This window comes from Triturus cristatus, chromosome 5_1 (genome assembly GCF_964204655.1).
Source record: "Triturus cristatus chromosome 5_1, aTriCri1.1, whole genome shotgun sequence".
In the NCBI taxonomy this organism is placed as follows: domain Eukaryota; kingdom Metazoa; phylum Chordata; class Amphibia; order Caudata; family Salamandridae; genus Triturus; species Triturus cristatus.
In genome coordinates, this window is record NC_140587.1 from 39,927,493 (window position 1) to 39,954,501 (window position 27,009).

The 27,009-nt window shown below is 48.0% G+C and overlaps 1 protein-coding gene across 1 annotated transcript in view; it reads left to right on the top strand.

Annotated features, from left to right (window-relative positions):
• The window catches only part of LOC146830105 (uncharacterized), a 131,033-nt gene that overhangs the window by 56,664 nt on the left and 47,360 nt on the right, over positions 1-27,009 (top strand). The window contains exon 3 of the mRNA XM_085604317.1: positions 19,001-21,144. Coding sequence (XP_085460443.1) covers positions 20,028-21,144 — 1,117 coding nt within the window. The 5' untranslated portion in view covers positions 19,001-20,027. The remainder of the gene's footprint in view (positions 1-19,000; positions 21,145-27,009) is intronic.

A 27,009-nucleotide genomic window follows, 5' to 3' on the forward strand; every position in this document is an offset into this window, starting at 1 on the left:
AATTTACCCTACGCAATCCTCCTCCTGCCGCCGCTGTACCAGGCTAGTCACAGATTTTATGCATATGATAAGGGGATGCGCTAAAATAGGTTAATATTGGGAGGCAATATTGAAATCCCTGAACACGACCACTGGTTGGTGCAGAAACGTAGGGCAATGCCTGTTAGGGTGGATTCCAATAAAGAAAAAAAACTGAGTAGGAAGTTCCTCCTGCTGGGGCTCATACGGGCCAAATGCAGAATCGCCATTAGATGGATGTCATCCGTAGCTGTGGCGATTGCAGAATGGATGAGATATGTGGCTGAATAATCATGTGCGGAGGAGTGCCACAGGCGTAAAACATGCAGCGATAATAAACTTGCAGATGACTGACGCTGAGCTACTGGACCCCCCAGATGCCCTCCCCTCCTGAGCGTGATCGTAAGACGGAGTTAGGGAAAGGAAAGATTTTCAGCCCTAGAGGGGGGGCGTGGAAGGTGCACAGTGTTATCATTAATATGGAGAATGTACCACTGTTATGCCTTCTGCACTGTATATGGTTTGTTATATGGTGTCTAATACTGCATTTGGGAAACTGATTGAGCCTGCTGGGAAGAGGAGTGGTGGACCTAGGCTGTTATCATAATTCTACATGACATTCAGAAGTATTCCTGCAGTATGCCTGTATTGTTATGTTTATTGTACAAATGCCAATAAAACGTATACAAAAAAAAGACCGGTTCGTGAAATGCACATTGCAGGTGTGGACATAAGTAATGTGGCTGCTTCTGGGTTACTTTACACCATTTTCAAACCAAGATGTGTGGAAAGAGAAGTTTTTGGGGGAGATAGGACAAACGTTGGCACCAAGTGATGTTAACCCTGAAAGTTTTATATGGCATCCTATTGCTATGATGGTTTTTAATTGGGTTACCATTGAAGTTAAGGAAAGGATAGCAGAAGGAAAGTTGTATGCAACAGAACATGGTCCATTTGCATTGGGCTTCATTGATCAGAGGTATCTGGCTATTATAATGTATCCAAGTAGCCCAGAACAGGTCCTTGTGTTGAGTGAAAATGTTGTTGATTCAGGGAATAATTGTGCGAATTTCCTAAGGTGTTTTTGGGAAGTGTTAGCAAGTTGGAGGGTTTCCAACACAAGATGGATTTGAAGGATAGTGTGTGTCTTGTGATCCACTAAGTACGGAATATTCCTATGTTGATTCAAGAGGAACTTGAACAGGAATTAGAGAAGCTATGTGAGCTTGGAATATTCAAATCCGTTGAGTCTTCAGATTGGATGTCTCCTGTTACGGTGGCACGCAAATCTAATGGGAAAATCTAACTGTGTATTCATTTGCGTTATGTCAACAGGAATATATTGGTCGACCAGTTTCCTTTACCAAAAATAAATTAATGGCTATCGAAAATAAAGGTTAGTAATTGGTTTTCAACTGTAGACCTGTCATAAGCCTATCATCAGGTGCCACTCCATCAGAAAAGTAAGAGACTCACTGCTTTCATCACACTGGTGGGGTGTTTCCAATTTGTAAGAATGCCATTTGGTTTGGCATCAGCAGCTGCAGTCTTCTAGAGACGAATGTATCAAATCTTTTTTTTTTTTAAACTAAAAGGAGTGTAATGTGTTCAAGAAGACACTTTGATTATGGGCAAAGAAAAAGTTGAAAACAATGTGTGACAAAGGAATGCGTTTGTTACAAAAAAGAAAGCTCTTACAGCGGAATTCCGTAAATGCAAGTTTGCTACGCATACGGTTAACAACTTGGGTCATGAGATATGTAATTAAACAACCAAATCCAAGTTTTATTTGACTGAAGAGGAAGGCCTTATGGTTGTCTTGATTTCAATCGTCTAAGTCTATCATATTTTGACTTGATAAATTTGTGTCTCTATAACTGCAGCAGAGATAGCCTTGTCAGTAAAATCTCTTACATAAGGATCATTGCTGTCTTTAGTGGCCTCTCTGAGCCTCCCAAATGAACGCTCTGCTTCAGACGCATGCTCTCCAGACTTATCCAAACGAACCACCCACTCGAGTGGCACAAGCTTGTCCACCACCACCCACTAGAGCCTATCCTGACAAACACACAAACCTCGTTACCAGAGTCATCTTACTGAATGTGTCCAGGCTAATAGATGCAGGAACTCTGTACATCTCAACACTTCTCTGACCTAAAGAGGAATCTCCTATCTATGCGAACAGCCTTCTCTGTCACTTCTGAAGCCTAATTAGAAGTACTTATTCTCTAAACGTCCACCTCCATCTACCCCTTCTTTCTTTCTTTGACGTAAATATAAACGCTCTCCTCCAGGAGGTCGTGGCAGGGATGTGCTGAAAGACTTGGAATGTTGAACTTCTGTTACCAAACATCAATTACAAATTATTCTGAGACTGGTAAAAGCCATTTCAGTGGTCATGGCTTGCCTATTATAGGCAACAAGTACATACCAGATTTCATGTTGCCCTCTATGGTATTTGCTTTCAGAAATGAGTGTCTTGAATTGCATCAAAATGACATCACTTATTGGCGTCATGATCAGAGTGTTACCAAAAGGAGTGTAAGTGAATGAATAAATGAATGAATGAATGAATGAATATTAGACTTCTAAAGTGCAAACGTACCCCAAAGGCGTCAAGGCGCTGCAGGAGGGACTGTCATACAGAAGTAAGAGAAGAGCTCAAACTGACATGTCTGTAAAGAGCCAATTCTTGAAAGCCTTGCGGAAGAGAGAGTGAGACACTTGTCCAGGAAGATCACCAGGGAGGAAATTTCATAGCTTGGCAGCGGCAATGGAGAACGCCCTGCCTCCCCATCTAGTCTTTTTGAAGCTTGGAACTACCAGCAGATTTTTACTAGCTGATCTAAGCTGCTTGGTGGGGACATAGCACCGGAACTGCCCTATGATGGAATCTGGTCTTAGGCCATAAAAAGCCTTGTGGGTACTTTAAACAAAATTCTTCGATTTAAAGGAAGCCAATGCAGCTTACTGAAGGAGGCCGAGACTGAGTGGTATTTCGGAAGATCCATCACCAGCCTGTCCGCTGCATTCTGCACCAGCTGCAGACGATGAACAAGGTCCTTGTTAATGGCCAGATAGAGGGCATTACAATAGTCCAATCTGGACATCACTAAGGCGATCACCGCCTGCTTTCGGGAGGCAAAAGTAAGGAAATGGGACATTTTCCTGAAAATTCTAATGATCCCAAAGAATGTGGAAACTGTTCTGTTAAACTGCAGACTCAGAGAGAGAGAGTTGTCCTCTATGACCCCTAAACTCTTACCATGGGATACAGGGCAAGGACAGCAACCAAGCTAGATCAGATGTTCTGTTGGTTTCCAAAGATCAGGGCCTCTGTTTTTCCCCGTTGAGTTTAAGGTAGTTCTCAACAATCCAAGAGGAGACTGCCTGCATGCAGTTTTTGAAATTAGTAGCAGATTCTCTAATGCTGTGAGTAATAGACACCATGATTTGCATGTCGTCGGCATAGGACAGTACCTCCAATCCAAATGATCTTATAACCCTTGCCAGTGAGGTGACATAGATATTAAAAAGGGTTGGGCTCAGGGAGGAGCCTTGCAGGACTCCGCATGACAGATGATTAGGAGCCGAGTAGAATTGGCCCATTTTCACAATCTAAGCACAATCACAGAGGAAGGAGGTCAGTAGCTTGAGGGCCATGCCCCTAATCCCTATATCCTTGAGCCGTTCCACCAGTCTCAAAGGACATAGGGTATCAAAAATTGCGGTCAGGTCGAGGAGAACTAACAATGCATCAACCTGAACACGAATATTATTGAATACCGAGGTTAGCGCTGTCTCCGTACTATGTTCAACTTTAAAACCATGCTGTGAACCATCAAGCAGCTGGTACTCCATTAAATAGGTACTGAGTTGAGTAAGTCACTATGAATCATGGGTAAGAGTATTAAAGGAGGCAAGAATGCATAGGGCAGTATTACAGGAAAAAGGTATGAGTAATGCCTCTTTGGGGGTTACAGCTGGACCACTAGAGTTGATCACAGTCTTGTTTATTGTAAATCTGCTTTACATTTTCATGCAGGCCATAAAACAATGTTTTTCTTAAAGAGGATTTCCTACTTCAATCCAATTAAATGTGTGTAAATTGTATAAAGCCGGAATGTAGCAACAGGCAGCGTACAAGAGAGAGGTTTACAAACAGGGTGCAAAAGGGGCAGTGTCATGGCACACCGGGGATGGGATGTGTAAGAGGGTTAACAGTGGCCAAGGAGGTGCTCGAGAGAATGGGATGCCAGTGAAGTAAGAGTTCCTTATTAATGCTGTGGACTCGAATAGGGTTGCAGAACAGGTATAGCAGAATAGGAAATGTGATTAGGATAGTGAGCAATGACATGGACTGCTGCTGGGGAACTCTGCCTTCTAAAACCAAACACTACAGAGGCGCCTCAGCCTACAATCGGCACTGCTTGCAGCCCGTTGGCACCCCTGCCTAGCCCAGCCTGAATACAGTATCTGGTTCAGCCTACCAGTCACTGAGAATGCACTTATAATCAGGGCCACTGGAAATATGCGGTAGGGGAGCACCAAATTAAGCGGCAGTATTGACTAAATTATGCGGGAAGAAAAGGGAAATTTTCTGCTATAATGCAGCACAGTTTTTGATAGCATTACTTCAATATTTTATCATTTTTATACATGGTAATACTGTCTGGGCAAAGATTTCACTTCATTAGTACCGGTTTAACAACCAAATACAAATAACCTTTGTGAAGAGTCCTCCAACGCGCGAAAAACACATATTGCAACGTTTTTGTAACTTTTGACCGTTTGAACTAGAAACAATTTGCTTTTTGTTAAAATCTGTAGATTATGCAGCAGATGATGGATTATGTGGCAAATATGGCAAATCCTTAATTATGCGGAAAAAAGCTGGGGCTGCAAAATCGCATAATTCCAGTGGCCGTGCTTACAATGGCATAGGTGAGTGAGTGTAGCAGAGCACTGAACTCATGAGTGCACTTATCAAGGCAGTGACATTGCTTGCTGTAACTTGTGTGAAAGGATCACTTTGAGTGTCACACATTTGGCAGTTGAATGTCACCCAAATGTACACTGAAACAATGGGCATTTCACTCCTAAACAACTTGGAAACTTGACACCTATGACGTAAAAATACTGGTCATACTGGAATAAAAGATCCCGGCGGCAACCATAGTTGCATCATAGCGAAGTCTGCAAATTATAACAAGTTTTTTTCCTCATTTAGATGACTAGATAATATAAAATTATTTTCTCTCTTTGCACTTAATGAAACCTATTAATTATCCAGGTGACACGATGTATAGCTCTATTTTGTGAAAAGCACATTAATAATGTTAATTAAAAAAAAATCCTTAACCAAGTGCCTCCTGTAATTAAACTTAAAATGTAGCCCCTTGAAATACAGGTTATTCGCCGTTATAAAGTCAAAAGGTGTATATTTAAATGATTTATCTCTGCCTGCTCTGGTCTTCGGAGCTCCCTGATGCATCTGTTTCTGTCCCCATAAAACTGTCTCAGCCCATTGCCCATGTGCAGTGAGTGGTGCAACAATCACCCCAACAGCAGCCCCTGGGGTGCAGGGGACACTGGGGCCCGTGGGAGAACGAGGCAGGGGCCCGAGGGAGGCGGTGCTGCTGGATATGGAAGATGAGCACTGAGCAGGCAGCAGAGATTCAGACGCCGTCTGTTTTTGTTTATCTGCAGGGCTCAGCATCTTTCACTGTAAGAGAGACCTAACCCCTTCCAAGATGGCGCAGGGAGAAGCTTTCATTGGCAGCATCTACTTCCTGGAGGCCAGTGGGGCGACAATCTTTAAGCGGGATAAGTCATGGAGTGTCTGTAGCTCGTTCACTCCGTTTTCTATCTCTATTGCTTTCTAGTCTTGGCTCAAAATGCTACTTGGCGAAACTCACCCCGGCTTGGAAACATGCAGGCAGAGCCAAGATGGCTAGCACAAACTGCCGGCCCGGTGGCAAGATAGCGGCTGGATGCCTCTAAAAGTACGGCGAGAGGCAGTGAGGATCAGCTGTCCTGCTGGGGAGCGGATGCACGCCCAGTGACTGGCTGAACCGGTGAGTGCTCGAGCTGCGGCAAGGGTGCGGGGACGAGAGAATCGGCCCAGTGGGAGAGCAACCACCTGCCTACCGCTGCCTCCTCCCAGCCCCCCCCTTTCCCAAGAATTAGCTGACTGTGGGGCTGTTTTGACGCTACAAGTCGGGCCACCGAGACTATCAATGTCAAGGCTGCAAGCGGACTAAGGGCATGGGACGCTGGCAGACTCCAGCAACAGCAATCTCGGTGAGCGCCTGAAGCTGCCTGACTTCAAGATGGCGGCCGGCCGATTCTTCCCAGGGCGTAGCAGCGCGAAGGAGCCATGACTTGAGCATAGAGGCTTGGACTGTTAAGGCTAGCAGGGGAGCTCTGCAACAGCGAATAACGCGTTAGCTGCGGCGAGGCAACGAATGCGACGGCATGTGGAATAGCGACCAAATGGGCACCGCGGTTCCCTTCCATCTCACCCATCAGAGCAGTGAGGGGGCACCTACGGAGGCCAAGGTGCGGCCATCGGGCCAAGTTAACAGGGCAGAATGAATAGAGGCCCCTGCGCTGGTGATCCCAACCACCTAAGTGATAACAGACCTCAGAATTGACTGAAATACCATCCACAAGAGAGAGGGCGCCGTGATGGCCCCCTCTGGGATACTCTCTCCCCCCCCAGACATGAATGGTCACTAATGAGGCTCCCTTATTTCACCCCCCAAGATGACCCAACGTGGTGAGTTGATTTGCACTGGACTTAGTGACTATGTGACCCCTACCTGGGTGATGGTCCTGCTTACTCTAACTTTTTGGGCCCCCTTGAGGTATTTTTCTTCCACTCCCGATCTTTCAGAACTGATCTGCTTTCCAGTCCCCTGTTTCTACTCCCCTCCCCCATTCCTTCTGTCCTCTATTGGGGACTTGTTCTTCTATGTAACTAATGTACCTATGCAAAACTATTATTCTTGTTATTCCTGACCGCGGAGTCCTGAGCAACGTGGCTGATGCTCGGTGGAGCTGCTAGACCTCTATAGAGGAGATCGGTCCCTGGTTCACCCCCTCGGCTGTCACCTACCCAGCCGGACATTGGACACAGTTCTTTCCGTCTCCCCGCTGTGTCTCCTTCCTCCCCCTCCCGCCAAAGAAATACCGTAACATTGTTTTTTCCCTCTGTGGTTTACTATGCTCTTGTAACGGATGTAATTTGTAACTTGTAACTTAATGATCCTCATGTAAAGCGCTCTGATACCTCCGGGTCTAGCTAGCGCTATATAAAACTCTTCAAATAAAATAAATAACATAAAAATAAATAAATAAAATGCTGAGCAGAGCAGGAACTTCAGACAAAGAACGGACTGGCCTGAGACAGATCTTCTGTTTGTTTCTGCTGCAAATCTTAAGGTCAGTGTTCTGCTACTGATCCTGTAGCCCCTCTGGTCTGTGCTCTGCTGCTTATCCTGTAGCTCCTCTGCTCAGTGCTCTGCTGCTGATCCTGTAGCCCCTCCGCTCAGTGCTCTGCTTCTGATCCTGTAGCCCCTCTGGTCAGTGCTCTGCTGCTGATCTTGTAGACCCTCCGCTCAGTGCTCTACTGCTGATACTGTAGCCCCTCCACTCAGTGCTCTGCTGCTGATCCTGTAGCTCCTCCGGTCAGTGCCCTGCTGCTGATCATGCAGCGCCTCCGGTTAGTGCTCTGCTGCTGATCCTTTAGCCCCTTCAAAGAGTGCTCTGCTGCTGATCCTGTAGCCCGTTCGGTGAGTGCTCTGCTGCTGATCTTGTAGCCCCTCCACTCAGTGCTCTGCTGCTGATCCTGTAGCCTTTCCGGCCAGTGCTCTTCTGCTGATACTGTAGCCCCTCTGCTCAGTGCTCTGCTGCTGATCCTGTAGAGCCTCCGCTCAGTGCTTTGCTGCTGATTCTGTAGCCTCTCCGGCCCATGCTCTGCTGCTGATCCTGTAACCCTTATGGCCAGTGATTTGCTGCTGGTGCGTGCTCTGCTGCTGATCCTGTAGCCCTTCCGGTCAATGCTCTGCTGCTGATCCTGTAGCATCTGCAGTTAGTGCTGGCGGTTAGGGGTGTAGAAGGTGAGACGTTTGTTGAGGTATGCTGGTCCGGCGTTGTGGAGTGCTTTGTGGGCGTGGGTGAGGAGCATGAGGGTGATCCTCTTGTTGACTGAGAGCCAGTACAGGTCTTTCAGGTGGGCAGAGATGTGGGTGTGGCGGGGTATGTCGAGGATGAGGCGTGCGGAGGCGTTCTGTATGCGTTGGAGTCTCTTTTGGAGTTTGGCTGTGGTTCCTGCGTAGAGGGCGTTGCCGTAGTCCAGTCTGCTGCTGACGAGGGCCTGTGTTACCGTCCTTCTGGTACCGGTGGGGATCCATCTGTAGATCTTGCGGAGCATGCAGAGGGTGTTGAAGCAGGAGGAGGAGACTGCGTTGACTTGCTGGGTCATTGAGAGCGATAAGTCCAGGATGAACCCCAGGTTGCGTGCGTGGTCGGTGGGTGTGGGTGCAGCTCCCAGGGCGGCAGGTCACTATGAGTCGTCCCAGGCGGACGGGGTGGATCAGAGGATGTGAACTTTTGTCTTGTTTGAGTTAAGTTTCATGTGGCTGGTCTGCATCCGGCTGGTGACGGCCTTCATTCCTTCATGGAGGTTGGTTTTGGCGGTGGCGGGGTTTTTGGTGAGTGAGAGGATCAGTTGAGTGTCGTCAGCGTGTGAGACGATGTTGAGGTTGTGAGAGCGGACGATGTTGGCGAGCGGTGCCATGTAGACGTTGAAAAGGGTGGGGCTGAGGGATGAGCCTTGGGGCACGCTGCAGATGATCTTGGTGGCTTCAGAACGGAATGGGGGGAGGCAGACCCTCTGGGTTCTGTCGGTGAGGAAGGTGGTGGTCCAGTCCAGGGCTTTGTCATGTATTCCTGCGTCATGTAGGTGTGTGCGTAGGATGGGGTTGCAGACGGTGTTGAATGCGGCTGAGAGGTCCAGGAGGATAAGGGCAGCGGTTTCGCTGATGTCTGTAGTAGCAATGAGGGTGGTTTCGGTGCTGTGATTGCTGTGGAATCCGGATTGGGACGGGTCCAGGATGTTGTTCTCGAGGAAGTGGGTCAGTTGCCTGTTGACGATCTTTTCGATGACTTTCGCCGGGAATAGGAGCAGGGAGATGGGCCGGAAGTACTTGAGATCCTTTGGGTCCGCTGTGGGTTCCTTGAGTAGGGCTTTGATCTCGGCGTGCTTCCAGCTGTCCGGTAAGGTGGTGGTCTCGAAGGCGCTGTTGATGATCTTCCGGAGTTAGGGTACGATGATGCGGTTTGCTTTGTTGAAGATGTGGTGAGGGCAGGGGTCGGCTGGTGAGCAGGAGTGGATGGTGTTCATGGTCTTGATGGTGTCGTCGTTGATGTGGGTCCAGGAGAGCAGGTGGCTGGTGAGGCTGGGGGGTGGTGAGTCTGCAGTGTCGGCGGCTGTAGGGAGGGTCTGGGTGTTGAAGCTGTCGTGGTTGTCTGCGATCTTGCGGTGAAAGAAGGTGGCCAGGGAGTCACATAGGTCTTTTGACGGCGGGATGTCTTTGGAGCTGGGGTTGGAGAGTTCCTTCACAATGTTGAAGAGCTCTTTACTGTTGTGTGCATTGTTGTCGATGTGTTCCTTGAAGGAGGTCCTTTTGGTGGCTCGGATGAGTTGGTGGTGCTTGCGGCTAGCATTCTTAAGGGCTGCCTGGTTGTCCGGTGTCTGTCCGTGGTGCCACTTTTTCTCCAGTCTTCGGAAAATCTGCTTGGATTCTTGAAAGTCGGTGGTAAACCAGCTGGCCTTTCTGTCGGTGCGTCTGTTTGAGGGTTTTTTTGATTGGGACGAGAGTGTTGGTGCAGTCGTTTATCCATTGCCTGAGGTTGCCGGCGGCTGTGTCGATGTCGGTTGTGTCTGTCGTCTGGGTCTCGGGCAGTGATGAGTTGGTCTTCGGTGACCTTGTTCCCGCTGCAGTAGGGGATCCGTTGCGGGTGGTGGTGCGTGGTGGGTTTCTTGAAGGTGAAGTGGACGCAGCGGTGGTCGGTCCAGTGGAGTTCGGTGGTGTGGCTGAAGGTGACGTGGTTGCTGGAGGAGAGGATGGGGTCGAGCGTGTGTCCGGTGGTGTGGGTGGGGGTCATGACGAGCTGTTTGAGTCCGAGGTTGGCAAAATTATCGAGCAGAGCGACGGAGTTGCTGTCGTCAGCGTTCTCAAGGTGGAAATTCAGGTCTCCGAGGAGGATGTAGTCTGTGGATGCAAGAGCAGGCGTGCTGACGATGTTGGAGATGGCGTCGATGAACTGTGGCCAGGGTCCGGGGGGGTCTGTAAACCAGTGTTCCTCTGAGGGTGGTGGTGGGGTCGATGTGGATCTGAAAGTGCAGGTGTTCGGCGGTGCTGGAGGGGTCTGTTGTGTAGGTCAAGACTCTGAGGGTATTTCTGTAGATGATGGCGATTCCTTCTCCTGGTCTGTTGGTGCGGTCCCTTCTGGTGATCTTGTATCCATCGGGGATGGCTAAGGCAATGTCGGGTGCCGAGGAGAGGTTCATCCTGGTTTCTGTTAGGAAGGTGACGTCCGGGGAGGCTGAGTCGTGTAGGTTCCAGAGTTCGATGGCGTGCTTGTGGATGGAGCGGGTGTTGAGTAATATGCATCTGAGGTGGTTGCGTTCTGCTCAGACGGTGGGGTAGGGCATGCGGGTGTTCGTCGGCTGGTGAAGCTGCAGCTACGGCAGGTGAAGGGTCCGTGGGTGAGCATTGGGCTGGCCGGGAAGCAGTTTGATGATCAGCCAGTGTTTAGTCCGTGGAGGAAGCTGGCTTTGTAGCATCGTCGGATGTCGTGGCTCTTGTGAGGACCAGGGGGTCTGGCGCTGGGCGTGGTCCAGGCGCAGATGGGCGCTGACGGGCTTGCCTTTGGCGCGACTTCGGCACGCCAGCGGTGCAAATCCGCTGTGCAACCGCGCAGTGGTTGCCATGATTTTGGGGAGGGGGAGGGGGAGGGACGAGGAGCTGGGAGGCGGGAGCGGGCAGTAGGGGGAGAGGTCAGTGGTGGTGGGAAAAAAGAGGGGAGACCAGGTGGAACAACAATCACCGAAATCAACAGAAAAAACAATAAAACAGACAAAATTACACCAATAAGAATAAAAACACGATCACCATGCGCCTGATGGAAGCTGGAACAGGGTAGTTTTGAATCCTGCCAAGGAGAGGGGCTGGCTTCTGGACGAAGCAGAGCACCGCGGAGCTGCGGGGGGGAGTGTGTGCCTTGGACCGAAGTCTGAGGACTCACACGCGCTCCCCCGCAGCGGTCGCCATGATGTAGGGGAGGGGGGAGGGACGAGGAGCTGGGAGGCTGGAGCGGGGCCATAGGGGGAGGGGTCAGTGGTGGCGGGAAAAAGGAGGGGAGACCAGGGGGAACAACAATCCCCAAAATCAACAGAAGTAACAATAAAACAGATGAAATTACACCAACAGGAATTAAAACACAATCACCATGCGCCTGATGGCTGGCCTCTGGACGAAGCAGAGCACCGCGGAGCTGCCGGGGGGAGTGTGTGCCTTGGACCGAAGTCTGAGGACTCACACACGCTCCCCCGCAGTGGTTGCCATGATTGCGCTGCTGCTGATACTGTAGCTTTTCCGGTCAGTGTCATGCTGCTGATCCTGCAGCTCCTCAAGTCAGTCCTCTGCTGCTGATCATGTACTCCTCCAGTCAGTCCTCTGCTGCTGATCCTGTACTCCTCCCGTCAGTCCTCTGCTGCTGATCCTGTACTCCTCCCGTCCGTGTTCTGCTGCTGATCCTGTACTCCTACCGTCTGTGCTCTGCTGTTGATACTGTAATCCTCCGGTCACTGCTCTGCTGCTGATCCTGTAGCTCCTCCGGTCAGTGCTGTGCTGCTGATCCTGTAGCTCCTCCAGTCAGTGCCCTGCTGCTGATCCTGTAGCACCTCTGGTCAGTGCCTTGCTGCTGATCTTGTAACCCCTCCGATCAGTGCTCTGCTGCTGATCCTGTAGCTCCAACGGTCAGTGCTCTGCTGCTGATCCTGTAGCCCTTCCTAGCCGTGCTCTGCTGCTGATCCTGTAGCCCTTCCAGTCAGTGCCTTGCTGTTAACCCTGTAGTATACTGTGTCCCAGTCATCCCACAGGCAGACTCACCTGCTCCATTTACATGGCTTCTGCATAGCTGCCAAGTTTTCATATTGCTTATGTGTGACATTTCCATGGTTTCTATGTACTTATGAGTGACAATCCACTAGCTGAAGTGTGAACATTTCTCCCTAGTAAAATCAAGAAGCGGAGTCAATATGAAGAGCGAAATATCTGGCATTACCACCTTCTGTGCAATGAGCTGCACTATCCTGACAATATGGTCCTTTCTAACCCCATTATCATACATTAGAATTAGCTTGAACTTAACCCTGTCCATCCTTAATCCTTAAACAGTATCAGAAACAGCTGGCCAGACCCATTGTGTTTAAAACCTATACACATCCAACACACCTACTCATGCTCAATCATCTCTCACCCTCTTTACATCCATTGGAGCCAGCCCAGGCAGTTCAAAACCACTCTTACCCCATTCACATCCACCAGAACCAGTGTGGCCATGCCCAATCCATTGTAGCCCCATTAAGACCCATCAGAGCCAGCGTGGTCCTGCCCAGTCCCCTCCAGTAGCCTCATTCCCAAACTGAACCAGCCAGCCCTGCCCAGTGCGTTTAAACACCATCTCAAACCATTCAACCACCAAGTACATCGACTAGAACAAAAAGGTCGTCACATGGCTGTTTTTTTTTTCTGGCCTGAACAAAAATAAAGAAAATCACCTAAAGCCGATATTTGTTCCTCTTTTCATTTTATACTTAAACCAAAAACATAATAAGAAAGGACTTCAAAGATGTGTTTAAGAGCTGCTTTAAAGATCTGTGACTTATAATTAAACAAAGGCAGAAAAGCAGTATAAAAATAACACTGCCTTTTATATAAAGTCCTGTGGTGCACTGTCATCGGAGGGCCATGCCGCATGGACCCAAGTGGCGCCATCCCCACTCCCTGGCAGCAGGCTCTGCACGCCATGAAAAAGCAAAACTAATTTGCCCATGAATGCCAGCCGGTAAACGTCAGTGACACTACTTCAGTGGGGTGGCACCAGTTGCCAGAAAAACAATGAGCAAGGTGCCACCCCCCCAGATTCATGTAAGGGCACTGCTACCGGGTAATGATTCACTCTGGATAGAATGATTATTTTGTGACAGGCCGACCAAGTGACATGGTATGGCCTCTTAAGCTATGGCTAGGTCTGTGCTTGAATCAGTGCAGTCAGCCACGACCCAGCCCACAGCATGCTGTGGTGAGGGTTCAGTTGCCGACTGCTTATAGCGTAACATTTTATTTTCCCATAATATAAACGCAGACAGAAACTGAGGCCTGTACGCAGAGTGGGTCTCATCTGTAGCACAGAGTTCATAGCAGTCGCTGCGCTGCTAATAATATAGCTCCACCCCACTGTCCTGGCGTGTGCCTATCAGCGCGCAAGTGAAGTCAAGGCACTAATAATGCATGACTATGTATTTTAGTGCAGTGATGAGGACCACCACACTAAAATATGTTAGTCTAATCCCACGTGCGTGAAACTTGATGCGGGTGCTTCTGAGCACCTGTGTAGCCTTAGTGCACCTCTGACCAGTCTGTGCTGCCTCTGAGTGCCCTGCCCTCCGGCGCTCCTCTGAGCCACTGCAGCCTCAGTCCACCTCTGAGGTGTTACACCTTCATGCGTCTTGGACACAGCCTCAGTGTTACTTGGACCTCCCTGCAGCCTCAGTGCTCCTCTGAGCTCCCTGCAGCCTCAGTGCTCCTCTGAGCTCCCTGCAGCCTCAGTGCTCCTCTGAGCCCCCTGCAGCCTCTGTGCTCCCCTGAGCTCCCTGCAGCCTCAGTGCTCCTCTGAGCTCCCTACAACCTCAGTGCTCCTCTGAGCCCCCTGCAGCCTCATTGCTCCTCTGACTCCCCTGCAGCCTCAGTGCTTGTCTGATCTTGTGCAGCTTTTGGGATTCTCTCAGCCCTCCTGCAGCCTCAGTGTCCCTCTGACCTTCCTGCAGCCTCATTTTCCATCTCAGGTTCCCGAAGCCCCAGTGCTCCATTGAGCCCCTTGCTGGCCTGGTACTCCTCTGAGCCGCTTGCAGCCTCTCTGCTCTTCCGGCCATTCTGCAACAACTGTTTCCCTCTGAGCTTCTTGCATCCTCAGTGCATCTGCGATGCCCCTGTAGCCTCACTGATCCTTCAGCCCACTGCACCATCTGTGTGTGTCTGAGCCCTCTGCAGCCTTAGTGCTCTTCTGAGCACCCAGCAGCCTCAGTATTGCTGTGGGCCCTTAACATCCTCAGTGCTCCCCTTAGTTCCCTGCAGCCTCTTTGCTCTTCTAAGCTCCCTGCAGCTCAGTGCTCCTCTGAGCTTTTTGCAGCCTTAGTGCTCCTTTTAACTTCTTGCAGCCTCAATACTCCTCTGAACCCCCTGCAGAATGAGTGCTCCTCTAGGCTCCTGCAGTCTCAGTGCTTCTCTGAGCTCTTGTAGTCTCAGTGCTCCCCTTAGCTCCCAGCAGCCTCAGTGCTCCCCTGAACTCCCTGAATCCTCAGTGCTCCCATGAGCTCGCTGGAGCCTCAGTAATCCTATGAGCTCCTTGCAGCCTCAATCCTCCTCTGAGCCCTCTCCAGCTTCAGTGCTTCTCTGAGCACCCTGCAGCCTCAGTGCTCTTCTGACTCCTGCTACTGCAGTGATCCTCTCAGTCCACTGTAACTTCTGTATGTCTCTGAGTACCCTGCAGCCTCAGTGCTCCTCTGATTCCCCTGCTGCCTCAGTGCTCCTCCGAGATCTCTGCAGCCTCCGTGCTCCTCTGAACCCCTGCAGCCTCATTGCCCCCCTGAACTCCTGCAGCCTCATTGAACCCCTGAACTCCTGCAGCCTCATTGCCCCTCTGAGCCCCTGCTGCCTCGGGGTTCCTCTGAGCCCCCTGCAGCCCCAGTTATCCCCTGAGCCCCCTGCAGCCTCAGTTATCCTCTGAGCTCCCTGCAGCCTCAGTAATCCTCTGAGCCCCCTGCAGCCTCGGGTATCCTCTGAGCCCCCTGCAGCCTCATTGCCCTCTGGACTCCTGCAGCCTCATTGCCCCCCTGGCTCCTGCAGCCTCATTGCTCCTCTGAGGCCCTGCTGCCTTGGGGCTCCTCTGAGCTCCTTCAACCTCAGTGCTCCTCCGAGCCACACACCGTTTCATTGCTCCCTGAGACCACTGCAGCCTCAGTGCTCCACTGATTCCTCTGCAGCCTCAGTGCTCCTCTGATTCCCCTGCAGCTTCAGTGCTCCTCTGAGCTCCTGCAGCCTCTGTGCTCCTCTGAGCTCTTTGCAACTTTACCTCTCCTCAGATCTCCTCTGAGCTCCTGCAGCCGCAGTGCTCCTCTGAGCTTCTTTCAGCCTTTGTGCTCCTTTGAACTTCTTGCAGCCTCACTGCCCCTCTGAGCTCCCTATAGGCTCAGTGCTCCTCAGAGGCCACTGCAGCATCTATATGTTTCTGAGCCCTCTGCAACCTTAGTGCTCCTCTGAGTGTCCTGCAACCTCAGTGCTCCTCTGGGCTCCTTGCAGCCTCAGTACACCTTTGAGTTCCCTGCAGCATCATTGCTCCTCTAGGTTCCTACAGTCTCTATGCTTCTCTGAGCTCTTGCAGTCTTGGTGCTCAATTTAGCTCCCAGAATCCTCAGTGCTCCCCTGAGCTTCCTGAATCCTCCATGCTCCCCTGAGCTCACTGCAGCCTCAGTAATCCTCTGAGCCCCTCGCAGCCTTAGTGCTCCTCTGAGCTCCCTAAATCATCATTGCTCCCCCGAGCTCCTTCAGCCTCAGTAATCCTCTGAGCTCCTTGCAGCCTCAGTCCTAATTTGAGCTACCTGCAGCCTCAGTTCTCCTCTGAGCCCTCTCTAGCTGCAATGCTCCTCTGAGCCCCTGCTTGCATCAGTACTCATGTAAGTTCTCTGCAGCCTCAGAGCTCCTCTGAGCCCGCGGCAACCCCAGTGCTACTCTAAGTTCTCTGCAGTTTTGCTGGTCTCCTGAGCTCCCTGAAACCTCATTGCTTCTCTGAGCCCTCTGCAGCCTCATTACTCCTCTGTGTCCCCTGCTGTCCAAGACCTCCTCTTAGTCCCCTGCTGCCTCAGTCCTACTCTGAGCCACACACAGTCTCTGTGCTCCCCTGAGCCCCCTACAGCCTCTGTGCTCCCCTGAGCCCCCTACAGCCTCTGTGCTCCCCTGAGCTCCCTACAGCCTCAGTGCTCTCCTGAGCTCCTGCATTCTTGGGGCGCCTCCGAGATCCTGCAACCTCAGTGTTCTCTGAACCCCCTACAGCCTCAGTGTTCCTCTGCGCCCCCTTCAGCCTCTGTTTTCGTCTGAGCTCCAGCAGCTTCAGTGTTCGTCTGAGCTCTCTGCAGCCTCATTTCCTCTTTGAGGTTCCTACAGCCCGTGTGTTCCCCTGAGCCCCTTTCCGCCTGGTACTCCTATGAGCCCCCTGCTGCCTCAGTGCTCCTTCGAGCCCCCTGCAGCCTCAGTGCTCCTCTGAGCCCCCTGCATCCTCAGTGCTCATCTTAGCTTTCCTGCTGTCCCAGTGCTCCCCTGGCCTCTCTGCAATCTGTCCCTCGGCTCTCTAAAGTCTGTGTTCCCCGGGGCTTCTGCAGCCCCAGTGCTCATCTGAGGCCCCTGCAGCCCCAGTGCTCCTCTGAGCTTCATGTAGCACTAAACAATGGAAACTGTAGGAGAGAGAGTGGTCGATACTTTCCTGGTCGAGCTGCATCGAGCGAGGGTTTTTGCAAAAGAGGGATTACTTTGGCCTCTTTCCATGGGTCATGAGAGAGATGAGACATCACTGATAGATGGAGCACAGATCTGACATTTGAGTGTGGCTGGATATTACTGAGATAGATGAGGCATCACTTAAAATGGTTTGAGGACTATGATTGGGAATGCGGTTAGTCATTGCTCAAAGTCTCACATATGCAAAAATGTTAATTTGTTACAGACTAGTGCATACACTATAATGATCCTGCATTGTACCTTTGTAATCTCTATATGCATTCAGTGTTCTCTTTCTAATCGTCTCACACTGGAAGTTACCTTTGAAATCACTTGCACATCTAGTGTTCACTTTAAATTGTATTTAATCATAAAGCGCCTCAACTTCCGAATAGTCCTGATGTGGTTTAGAGAAATAAAACCTTAAAAAACATTTATCCACATTCGTGGCTTGAGACTCAGCAAGGATATGTGAGCACTCTTGAGCTGGAGTTAAAGTGCGTGCTACCCCTCTGCCAAGGCTTGTTTCTTGTTGTGCTGAGGAGGGTGTAGACTTCTGCCCCATCCCTACACATTGGGGCACGTGTCACTTCAGACCCTGCATGGTTGTAGATCTGATCTCTCTCTGGAAAGTGCTTTTTTCCCTGTGGACTCTCAACTTTGGAATGTTCATGTTTCTCCGTTGGTATGTGTGGAATGTATAGAGAGATGGGGAAGAATTATTGGTCTTTTGGGCGTGTGTGCATAGAGAGTGAGGGACTTTGTGGCAAAGAAAATATATGAGTGAAAGGTTGTCTGGGGTTAGTCTAGGGCCAGTTGTTGTGTGTTCAGGACCAGGTATCTATTTTGCATCTCGAAAATCCTCTCTTTACTAAGGTAACAAAATGTAGACCATGCAGGAGGAAGGTGGTCAGACACTCCCCTTCCTGCTCAGTTTTAGAGAGGTGACTCTTTGCCCAGCAGCCAACTCTATGGTGAGCATGCTCCGTGGTCCCTGGCAGAGGTGGGTGGCACCCTCCCAGATCCTCCCCAACCCTTTATCATGTCTCTTAACCCATCTCCTATTCCCTTGGAACAGCATGGTGTTATGGTGGGGGAACTCCTTCAGAAGAAGATTGCTGATGGGTGCGAGTGGGCTTCCTATGGGGTATAACTCACTTTGCAAGGCTGGGGAGACTCCCATGGTTCTGGATTCTTATCTGGCGAGAGAAAGATGCTGTCTGCTCTTCCTCACAGTACCAGGCCTTTGTTGTTTTGGATCCCACAGGTGCTCTGCGAGGTAGGGCTGCCTGTGTTGGGATCATAAATAATTCTTGGCTTTATACTCCCATGTATGCTTTTGTGATTTATAATTCACTGATGTGTGTCTTTTGCTCGTAGTGGGTTTCTAAAAATAAAATATATTCTTCCAGAGACCAGTAGTCTGTGTCTATTCTCTGTTGGTTGATGTATGCTTCCTTACTCAGTTAGAGTCTATGAGAGCCAAGAGGAGAAATATTCTACTGAAAAACATCTATATGGATTTTTGAAATGTCATGACACGTCCTCACATCGCTGCTTTATGGGAGAAAAATAACTTGCCTTAGGACACTGTAGGTCTCAAATGGTATGAAATAGCTCCTTAGATTTGAAATACTGCTAATTTGCTCAGAGAAGTAATCCAATATTATTTTAATTACGGACGTTTGCTTCACAAAGTCAATAAGATCCTAAGGTGCTTCCAGGAAACTGGTATTTGGAGTCTGAGTCAGTAGAAGATACACACACACAGACACACACACGGACACACACATGGACACTCACTCACACACACACACCCCAGTTAAATGTCATGTTACGGGGCACCAATTCTTTCAAAACTGAACAGTTCTGATCTGATTAGTGGAGGGACCAACTGAATTGAAAAGTTCACCTGTTGCAATTAGAAAACTGTACTTTACATTTATGCTCTATCTGTGATAGTAAACCTTAATATCTTTAGTGCAGACCCCGTTGCTTTTCTCTTCCCTCCTCCTGAGCATCTCCCCTTCAAAATCATGCTTTCCTCATCCAGTTTCTCTGTATTTTATAGTTCTTTTGGTTAAAACCGCTCCCTGATTTAATTCCCACCCTCACAGAGAGTTGTTTCTCATTCACAGAATCAAAGAACCTCAAGAAGAGACCTGCAACATCCCAGCACTAGAAAAGCTTTTGGCAGCATCCCCAGATGTTCAGTCGTATCAGTGTGCAGAGTCTAAGAAAACTCCCAGCTGAAGGCTGGACCTGGATACACGCCCTATGATATACGTTCAGAGGAGATACAGCTCATGCAGTGCTCATCTTTATGGACAGTTCAAAAGATCCACACCAGAGAGCATCTCTTGCAGTATACAGAGTATGAAAACCTTTGCTCTGACTTTGTACCTCAGATAGTTACCTCAGAAGTTCTGTTCTAGTGAGAAAAAATACTAGTGCAGAATGGAAGATAAGCTTCACTCAGCACTCGCACAATTTAAATTCTAATGCAAGATTACTGCAGTTAATCTGAATATCCAGAGGATAAAGCATACCAGTGTAAGGAGTGTGAGAAAAGCATGACGCCCAGAACATTTCTGTTGAAAAATCAGAGAATGCTTACAGGGGAGAAAATCTAGTTGTATATGGAGCGTGGTTTACCCTGCACTGAGGTCTCTTTGCTACACAGGTTATCTACAGAATAGTTCCTTCTGAGGATAGGTTATACCAGTATACGGAATGAGGAAAGAGCTCCACTGAAACAAAGAAGCTGTTGGGAGACCAGAGAGACAATATAGGTGATGAACTCTATAATTGGACATTATGTGGAAAAGGCTTTACTGAGAAGCAACAAATAATTTGTGCTGGTGAAAAACTCTTTCAGTGTAATGAATGTGGGGAAAACTTCACTAAGATGAAATCACTTGTCTTATTGTCCATACTGGTTAGAAACCATGCGACTGTACAGAAAGTGGAAAAAGATTCACCGATAAGGGCACACTGGTAAAGCATAAAATAATATTTACTGGTGAGGAACCCGATCAGTGTACCGAATGTGAGAAAATCTTCACTTGGAATAGCATATAGTACATTCATCGCAGTACCCATACTGATTAGAAACCCTATCACTGTACAGAATGTAGGAAATGCTTCAGTGAAAACGGCACACTGATGATGCATCAGACAGCCCATTCCGCTGGTCATCCCCATCAGTGTACAGAATGTGAGAAATGCTTTGCTGCAAAGAGCAAACTGTTTGTACATCAGAGACGTCATAATGGGGAGAAACCCTATCAGTGTACAGAATGTCAGAAAAGCTTCATTGAGAAATACAGTTTGTTGAAACACCAGAAAGTCCATACTGGAGAGAAACCATTCCACTGCACAGAATGCGGGAAAAGCTTTACTGCAAATGGTACACTGTTGGATCATCAGAGAATCCATACTGGTGAGAAACCCTATCATTGCACAGAATGCAGTAAAAGCTTTACTATGAAAAGCAATTTGTTGACGCATCAGAGAATCCACACTGGTGAGAAACCCTATCCATGTACAGAATGCGGGAAAAGCTTTACTCACACGGGTACGCTGTTGAGCCATCAGAGAATCCATACTGGTGAGAAACCATATTGTTGTACAGAATGTGGGAAAAGCTTTACTCACACTGGTACGCTGTACAGTCATCGGAGAGTCCACACTGGTGAGAAACCCTATCAGTGTACGGAATGCATGAAAAGCTTTACTGTGAAAAGCTATTTATTGAAGCATCAGAGATTCCACACTGGTGAGAAACCCTATCACTGTACAGAATGTGCAAAAAGCTTTACTCTGAAGAGCACATTGTTGAAGCATCAGAGATTCCACACTGGTGAGAAACCCTATCAATGTACTGAATGTGTAATAAGCTTTGCTGTGCAAAGCCATTTGTTGAAGCATCAGAGAATCCACACTGGTGAGAAACCCTATCCGTGTACAGAATGCGGAAAAAGCTTTACTTCAAAGGGCACACTGTTGAAGCATCAGAGAATCCACACTGGTGAGAAACCCTATCAGTGTACAGAATGCGGAAAAAGCTTTACTTCAAAGGACACAATGTTGAATCATCAGAGAATCCACACTGGTGAGAAACCTTATCAGTGTACAGAATGCAGGAAAAGCTTTACATGGAAGGGCACACTGTTGAATCATCAGAGAACCCATACTGGTGAGAAACCCCATCGGTGTACAGAATGCGGGAAAAGATTTACTCAGAAGGGTACGCTATTGACCCATCAGAGAATCCATACTGGTGAGAAACATCCTCAGTGTACAGAATGTTCACGGTTAAGAAAACACTGTTAATTCCTCGGAGAATCCATACTGATGAGAAACCTTTTCATTGTTCCAAATCTAGAAAAAGCTTTACTCCGGTACCCTCATTAAAGGCAATTCATTGTGGCAAACATGAGAAAATCTTCACAAGAATGCAGATATTGTAAAATAATCAGAGAATCCGTTCATTGTAAAAATCTCTAAGCCTAGAATGTGGAATACTAGTGAAGCAAGGGGACTTGAAATATATCAGCATTTGGGAGATAGAATGGATACAAAAGCAAATCCAGAAGACAAATTCAAAATACAATAATTTTCCTTTCACCTTACTTGTTCTATTATATGAGAATTTCTTCATATTATAAACATTGCTATCTTATATTTACAAGTCACAGGGGTACGTGACTTGTAAATATATTTGTGTGCGTAGTTGAAAGTATAAAGGTAAAGATTATCATTGCCATGGTGTCAGACCAATAACTTTTTTAAAGACCTGAATACCCCATTCACTCACTTTCCAATAATACCTCTCCATAACGTCAGTTTTTGTTTTGATAAAATACTACTTGTAGGAGAGTAGGATCTGCACTTATGTTGCCCCCACTTTTTTCCTGATGTTAACACTGGTTTCTGGCTATAGTCTGGCTGGGTCCCTGCTAATCAGGGCCCCAATCTCTCTGTTCTCTCTAAACAACTTGGAGTGCATATTAGATGCACTATTGATTGGATACTGTGGTACCTTATGAGCCCCTAGTATAATGGTACCTTAGGTACCTAGGGCATAGGTACTTCACAGGTCTACAGGGGCTGAAACATGTATTATGCCACCCCTGGTAAGCAGACTAAATCTGACACCACAGGCCTGCTACTGCAGCCTGGGTGAGGTAGTGGTAGCACTCCTCACTGAGGTATAGGTTCCCTATTTCTCACCATACACACACATATTAACCTATCGGTCACCCCTAAGGCAGGCCTATCAATCCTGAGGGCAGGGTGCTTGGTTTACAATGTGATGGGGTGCCTCTGCATGAGCAGAGCCCCTCTGCAGCTGGCACAGTCTATTCTCTGTGGATGTTTGTGGATGCGGTTAAACCATATACTCTTAAGTGCATTATAACCTACCAGTAAATGCTAACTTGAATGACTGTATCAAAACATGTCGTGTTTGGTGTCAAACAACTTGGAATCATACCCCCACACCAGTAACTTGTGTGGGAGTATGATCCCACCCTTCTAGAGGGGACGACATGTACCCACTGTGGAAACACGGTAGAAATCTGAAAGAGCCCTGGCATCACAAAATGGATGCCACCAGCACAGACACTGGGCTGCCCTCCTGCTGCTTACTGAAACTCGCATTGGAGGAAGCCCAACAATAGGCATCCTGTCACAGGGAGGTGTCACCATCTTCCAGACAGGATTTAGTGTATTGGGCCTGGGTGGGTGCACTCCTGGAGTGCTTTGAAGTCCTGCACTGGGGGAGCAGTAGGCTCCTCTGTGCATATGCCAGCTCAAACCGGTTCAGGGGCTACCTGTCCCTGCTCTGGTGCAAAACTGGACGAAGGGAAGTGGGTGTAACCACCCACTCCCCTGACCCTCCCAGAGGAATGGTCATAGAGCTAGTCCCTCCCTTTCCTTTAGTATAAGATAGGGAACCCTTGCCATTGCAAACTAGATATCCCTGGACGACGCTCTACAAGAATAATCCTGGCCCTTTGACGTTCCACTACCTTTGGAAGACTGAAGAATCTCCCTTGGAGTCAAGGAGTGACTCCCCTGCTTGGCAGGCACCAAAACTTTGAATCAACGGTCACAAACTTTCCCGCTGGAGTCCGAAGTCCCTGCATCCCCGGAAGTGGATTTCCTGACTTCTCGATGGCCATTGTGAGTCCCCAGCAGAGCTGAGGTGAGTGGACCCCACGAGTGACGAGGAACAGCAATACCCGGGTACCATACACTATTTTCGAGTGAAATCCCTACACGACGTTCTACGAACTTGTGCACTGGACCAAGTGTGGTCCAAGCCTCCAGCAGGATTTCCACTGAAGATCAGAGGCCTACCTCATCCCGAGTGACCATGGGCTCCTGTTAAGTGAATCCTCACGAGGTGTCTTCGCGATCCCTTGCCCGTTGGCTTGTGGGTCCCCTGAAGACTTTCTCATCGAATGAAAGGGCTCCCCTGGTTGCTCCAGGCCTGCCCTGAGTTACCCTCGCTGGGTGAGTCCCTCAGACCTTGCTGGTCTGCACCGCTGACTTTCTTCACTTTCCACGAGACTTGCTGTTGCCAAGGCTTGTTGGCTCCAATCTGGTTGGCGACACCTCAGTAAGCTGCAGACTTCGTGGGCCACTGCGAATCAAGCTTCTGGTCGTTTTCGACGCCTCCTTGACCTCGTGGCTGAAGAGTCAAGATACCCGTGAACCACCTGAAATCACCCGACTACCGTGGGCATCCATCTTCCTGGTCCGTGACTGTGAACACTTCCCTTCTGCTTTCAGGTCTTCCTTCTTCTGAATCCAGCCTTGGATTCCACCGGACACTTCTCCAGTCTTCACAAGCAGCAAATCTTCTTTGGCTTTCATTGAAAACGACGCGACCCGACACCAAAAGACACCTATGCACCCGGCTTCCCTGGGTGAGGTAACTCATGCACTCCGGTGCTCCTGTGTGTGCTGGCCCACGAATTACTTACCTTGTTAGTGGCTTGCTTGTAGACTCTCCCGATGTACCCTAAAACTTTAAAAATCCAACTGCGACTTGCTCCATTGAAATCAATAGGGAACCCGAGGCTGTGTTCTCACACTGCACGCGTCTCCCGTGGGTCTTTTACTTACCTGCCTTGTGTGGATTAGTGAAGCCCCAGCGATTCTACAGACCCTAGGCCTTGTCCCCTTGCAAGTCGACATTCCTAAACCTCTTTTTTAGTATATGGTCTGGTACGCCCCTAGGGCCCCAGCCATATTTGTGCTTAACTTATTCTGAAACGTTGATATTTGCATATGTTCCTGACTTCTAATCTCATAAAGAGATTTGTAGAGTGTGTCTAGTAATAAATACATATATATTTTATATATATACCTGTGTGGTGTCCTTTCATTCGGCAATTCAAGAGATTATAAGGTAAAACAAGCTGCTTTACATTCCTCAGAAACTTAGCCTGAAGGCTGCTCTCCACAGCTAACTCTAGGATAGCTTTCTTTAAAAGGGTGTCTTAAACCTATCTACCTTAGAGTTGAATTGAACTGGTGCAAGGTGGCCACTATAACTAGTGACCAGCATATGCCAGGCCAACTTCTCACACTACTTATATCATGCATTTATATGCACACATGTAGACACACACTGTGAAAATAAATGCAATAACACACCATTTAGAACACCAAAGCAAGATTCAACCATTTCTTACTGTGACAAAATTCCATGTTAAGCCTCAATGCAATGGAACTGACTTGAGAAAATATTTATAACTAATTCTCATGAGAAAACATCATGGCGTATGAATATCCGTAACATGTAATATGCTATTTATTATCCTTGTTTTTGAAGACTTATTTTTATTTCATGAGTAGATGAAACGCTACACTGTTTGGTTGTATGTAGCAAAAAGACAGAAACAATCCTTAATTATGTAGATAAGAGTGAGGAGAGACTCTTTTTGCAGGCTTTCCACCCATACACTTTTTGCCCTACTATTGCTGGATTTAGTGCTGTGTAATGACTTTGTAGTGCCTGTGGAACCTGCATTCCAGGCCTTGGTGCATGTACTCTAACACTTAAAGAGTGTGTCTGGTTGGCTTATCTACAGTTGGCATAGATTTGCTAATACATTGGTCTATAATGTATAGCACCCAATGTCCCCGTGGTCTATACATTATGTGTTCCTGATGGACTGCATCACTTATTGTGCCACCGCGAGTGTGACCAGGTGTATCATATCTCCCACACTGCCATTGCAGGCTGGCAGAGCAGCATTAAAACTGCTAACTCGACTGTGCCATTTCAACCTGTGGCAAAGCCAAAACCTTCCTTTTTAATATTAGTAAGTCACACCTAAGGTAGGTCTAACAAGCCTCAAAGGCAGGGTGCATTATATTAAAGAGAAGGATATCAGTTATGTTTTACATGTCCTGCCAATAAAAATCCTGCATTGTTGTTTTCACTGTAGTAAGACGAGTAGCCCCTTTGGTTAGTTATGAGTTACATACTGACAACTCAGTATTGCTAACTTCCAAATGGGACTATTAATGTTGAAACTTTAAGGTTTCAAAAGAATTGTTGCATTAAATCTAACTTGATGCACAAGTTGAGTTTAAAGTAACTATTTTATAAATGGCAATTTTTAGAAAGTTGTCACTTTATTGCCCAAAACTTCACGGTAACCGCCGTCTTTGGTTGCACATAACTGTTGTCCTAGAGACGGCCAGCTGCCCTCCAGGGAAGAGGTGAGAAAAACTCGCAGGAAGAGGAGCAAACGACCTGCCCGGGGAAGAGGTGTGATCTTCTGGCAGGATGGCCAGTGGGAGTGTGAGCCCAGAAGTTGAGCTTGAATGGTGAAGCCACTGTCTTGTGATCTTGCATGGCCCATTGTCGTTTCCCCTATGTTAGCCTAACTGTGCACGTTGTAGGTCGCTTTTATTATACACATGTTACTACATAATAAGCGTGCATTTGTGCCACATTGTATTTTCTCACAGAACCTGCACATGTTTTCATATTTTATTTTTGTCCTGGGATTCAGTCTGAACACATTAGACAGGGTCAAACAACAATGCCCTTGTTATTCTCTTTTTTCATTCTCTGCTGTTTGTGAGCACACATATCTTGTCATATAACTGGGGACAGGGGCTCTGAAAAAACACACTGAGCGATAGTTCTGAAGCAAGAGCGCTGCACCAGCTGAGATGTAGAACATCTACCTATGTATGCAAAGGTACGGGGTCCACCACTATTCCCAGAGATCTTTAATATATAATCAATTAGCTTCAGTAGAAAGGGGGGGTAGGCTTACCTGTCTTATAAAATTACAGGGCTTTTATGGTTTATGACTTCTTAACCATGCTAATGATATTTTTGGTATGCATTTATTCTCTAATTGTGGCGCAAATACTGCATCTTAGAGAGTGAAAGTTTACATTAATATTTTAAACTTCCACTGTGTCTCTTGTTTATCCTATTGTGGACAACTACGAGTGAGAGATCAAATGGGTGTGTCCTGTTACCGCGATTCATGAGAGGGTTAAGTGTTGTGTTCTTGGGTGCCAACTCACTAGTTTCTCTGAAAAGGTTAGGCGGGCAAGTGAGGCAGTATCTAGTTGGACTTGGGCTCATAGATACTGAGGTGGTATGGTGACTCAGTCCCTACATGCTGATGTTCTATGGTCCCAAGCATAGTTCTGTTCCTGAGCAGAATCTATCCACATTGGCACCACCAACATTTTGGTCAGGTACCTATTTGCGGGAACCCTGTGTAGTGCTTGTGCTTGTCCATAATATCCTCACACCTTTTACCGGAGATATCTGTGGTGTTGGGGATCAATCCTCCACACTTTTTAGGGATCACCTAGTTCTGTTGGTTTTTCAAGCTTGAAAATTAAAAGGTTACAATCCAGTTTGTGTTAGACTTTGAATCCTTTGTTAATTACTTATGATGCAACTTATTTCTATTACAGCCTACTGCCGACAGTCTGTCCACATTTAACACATCATGGGGTGCCCAATGCAAGAGCTCCTGTAATCTTTGTAGTAGAAGCGGACACTGCCTTCCGCTTTGAAGTTTTTTGTTTTTGGGTCACATTTCCAGCTGTGGATGCTAACACTTTTCATGAATACACTGTCCCACAGGCA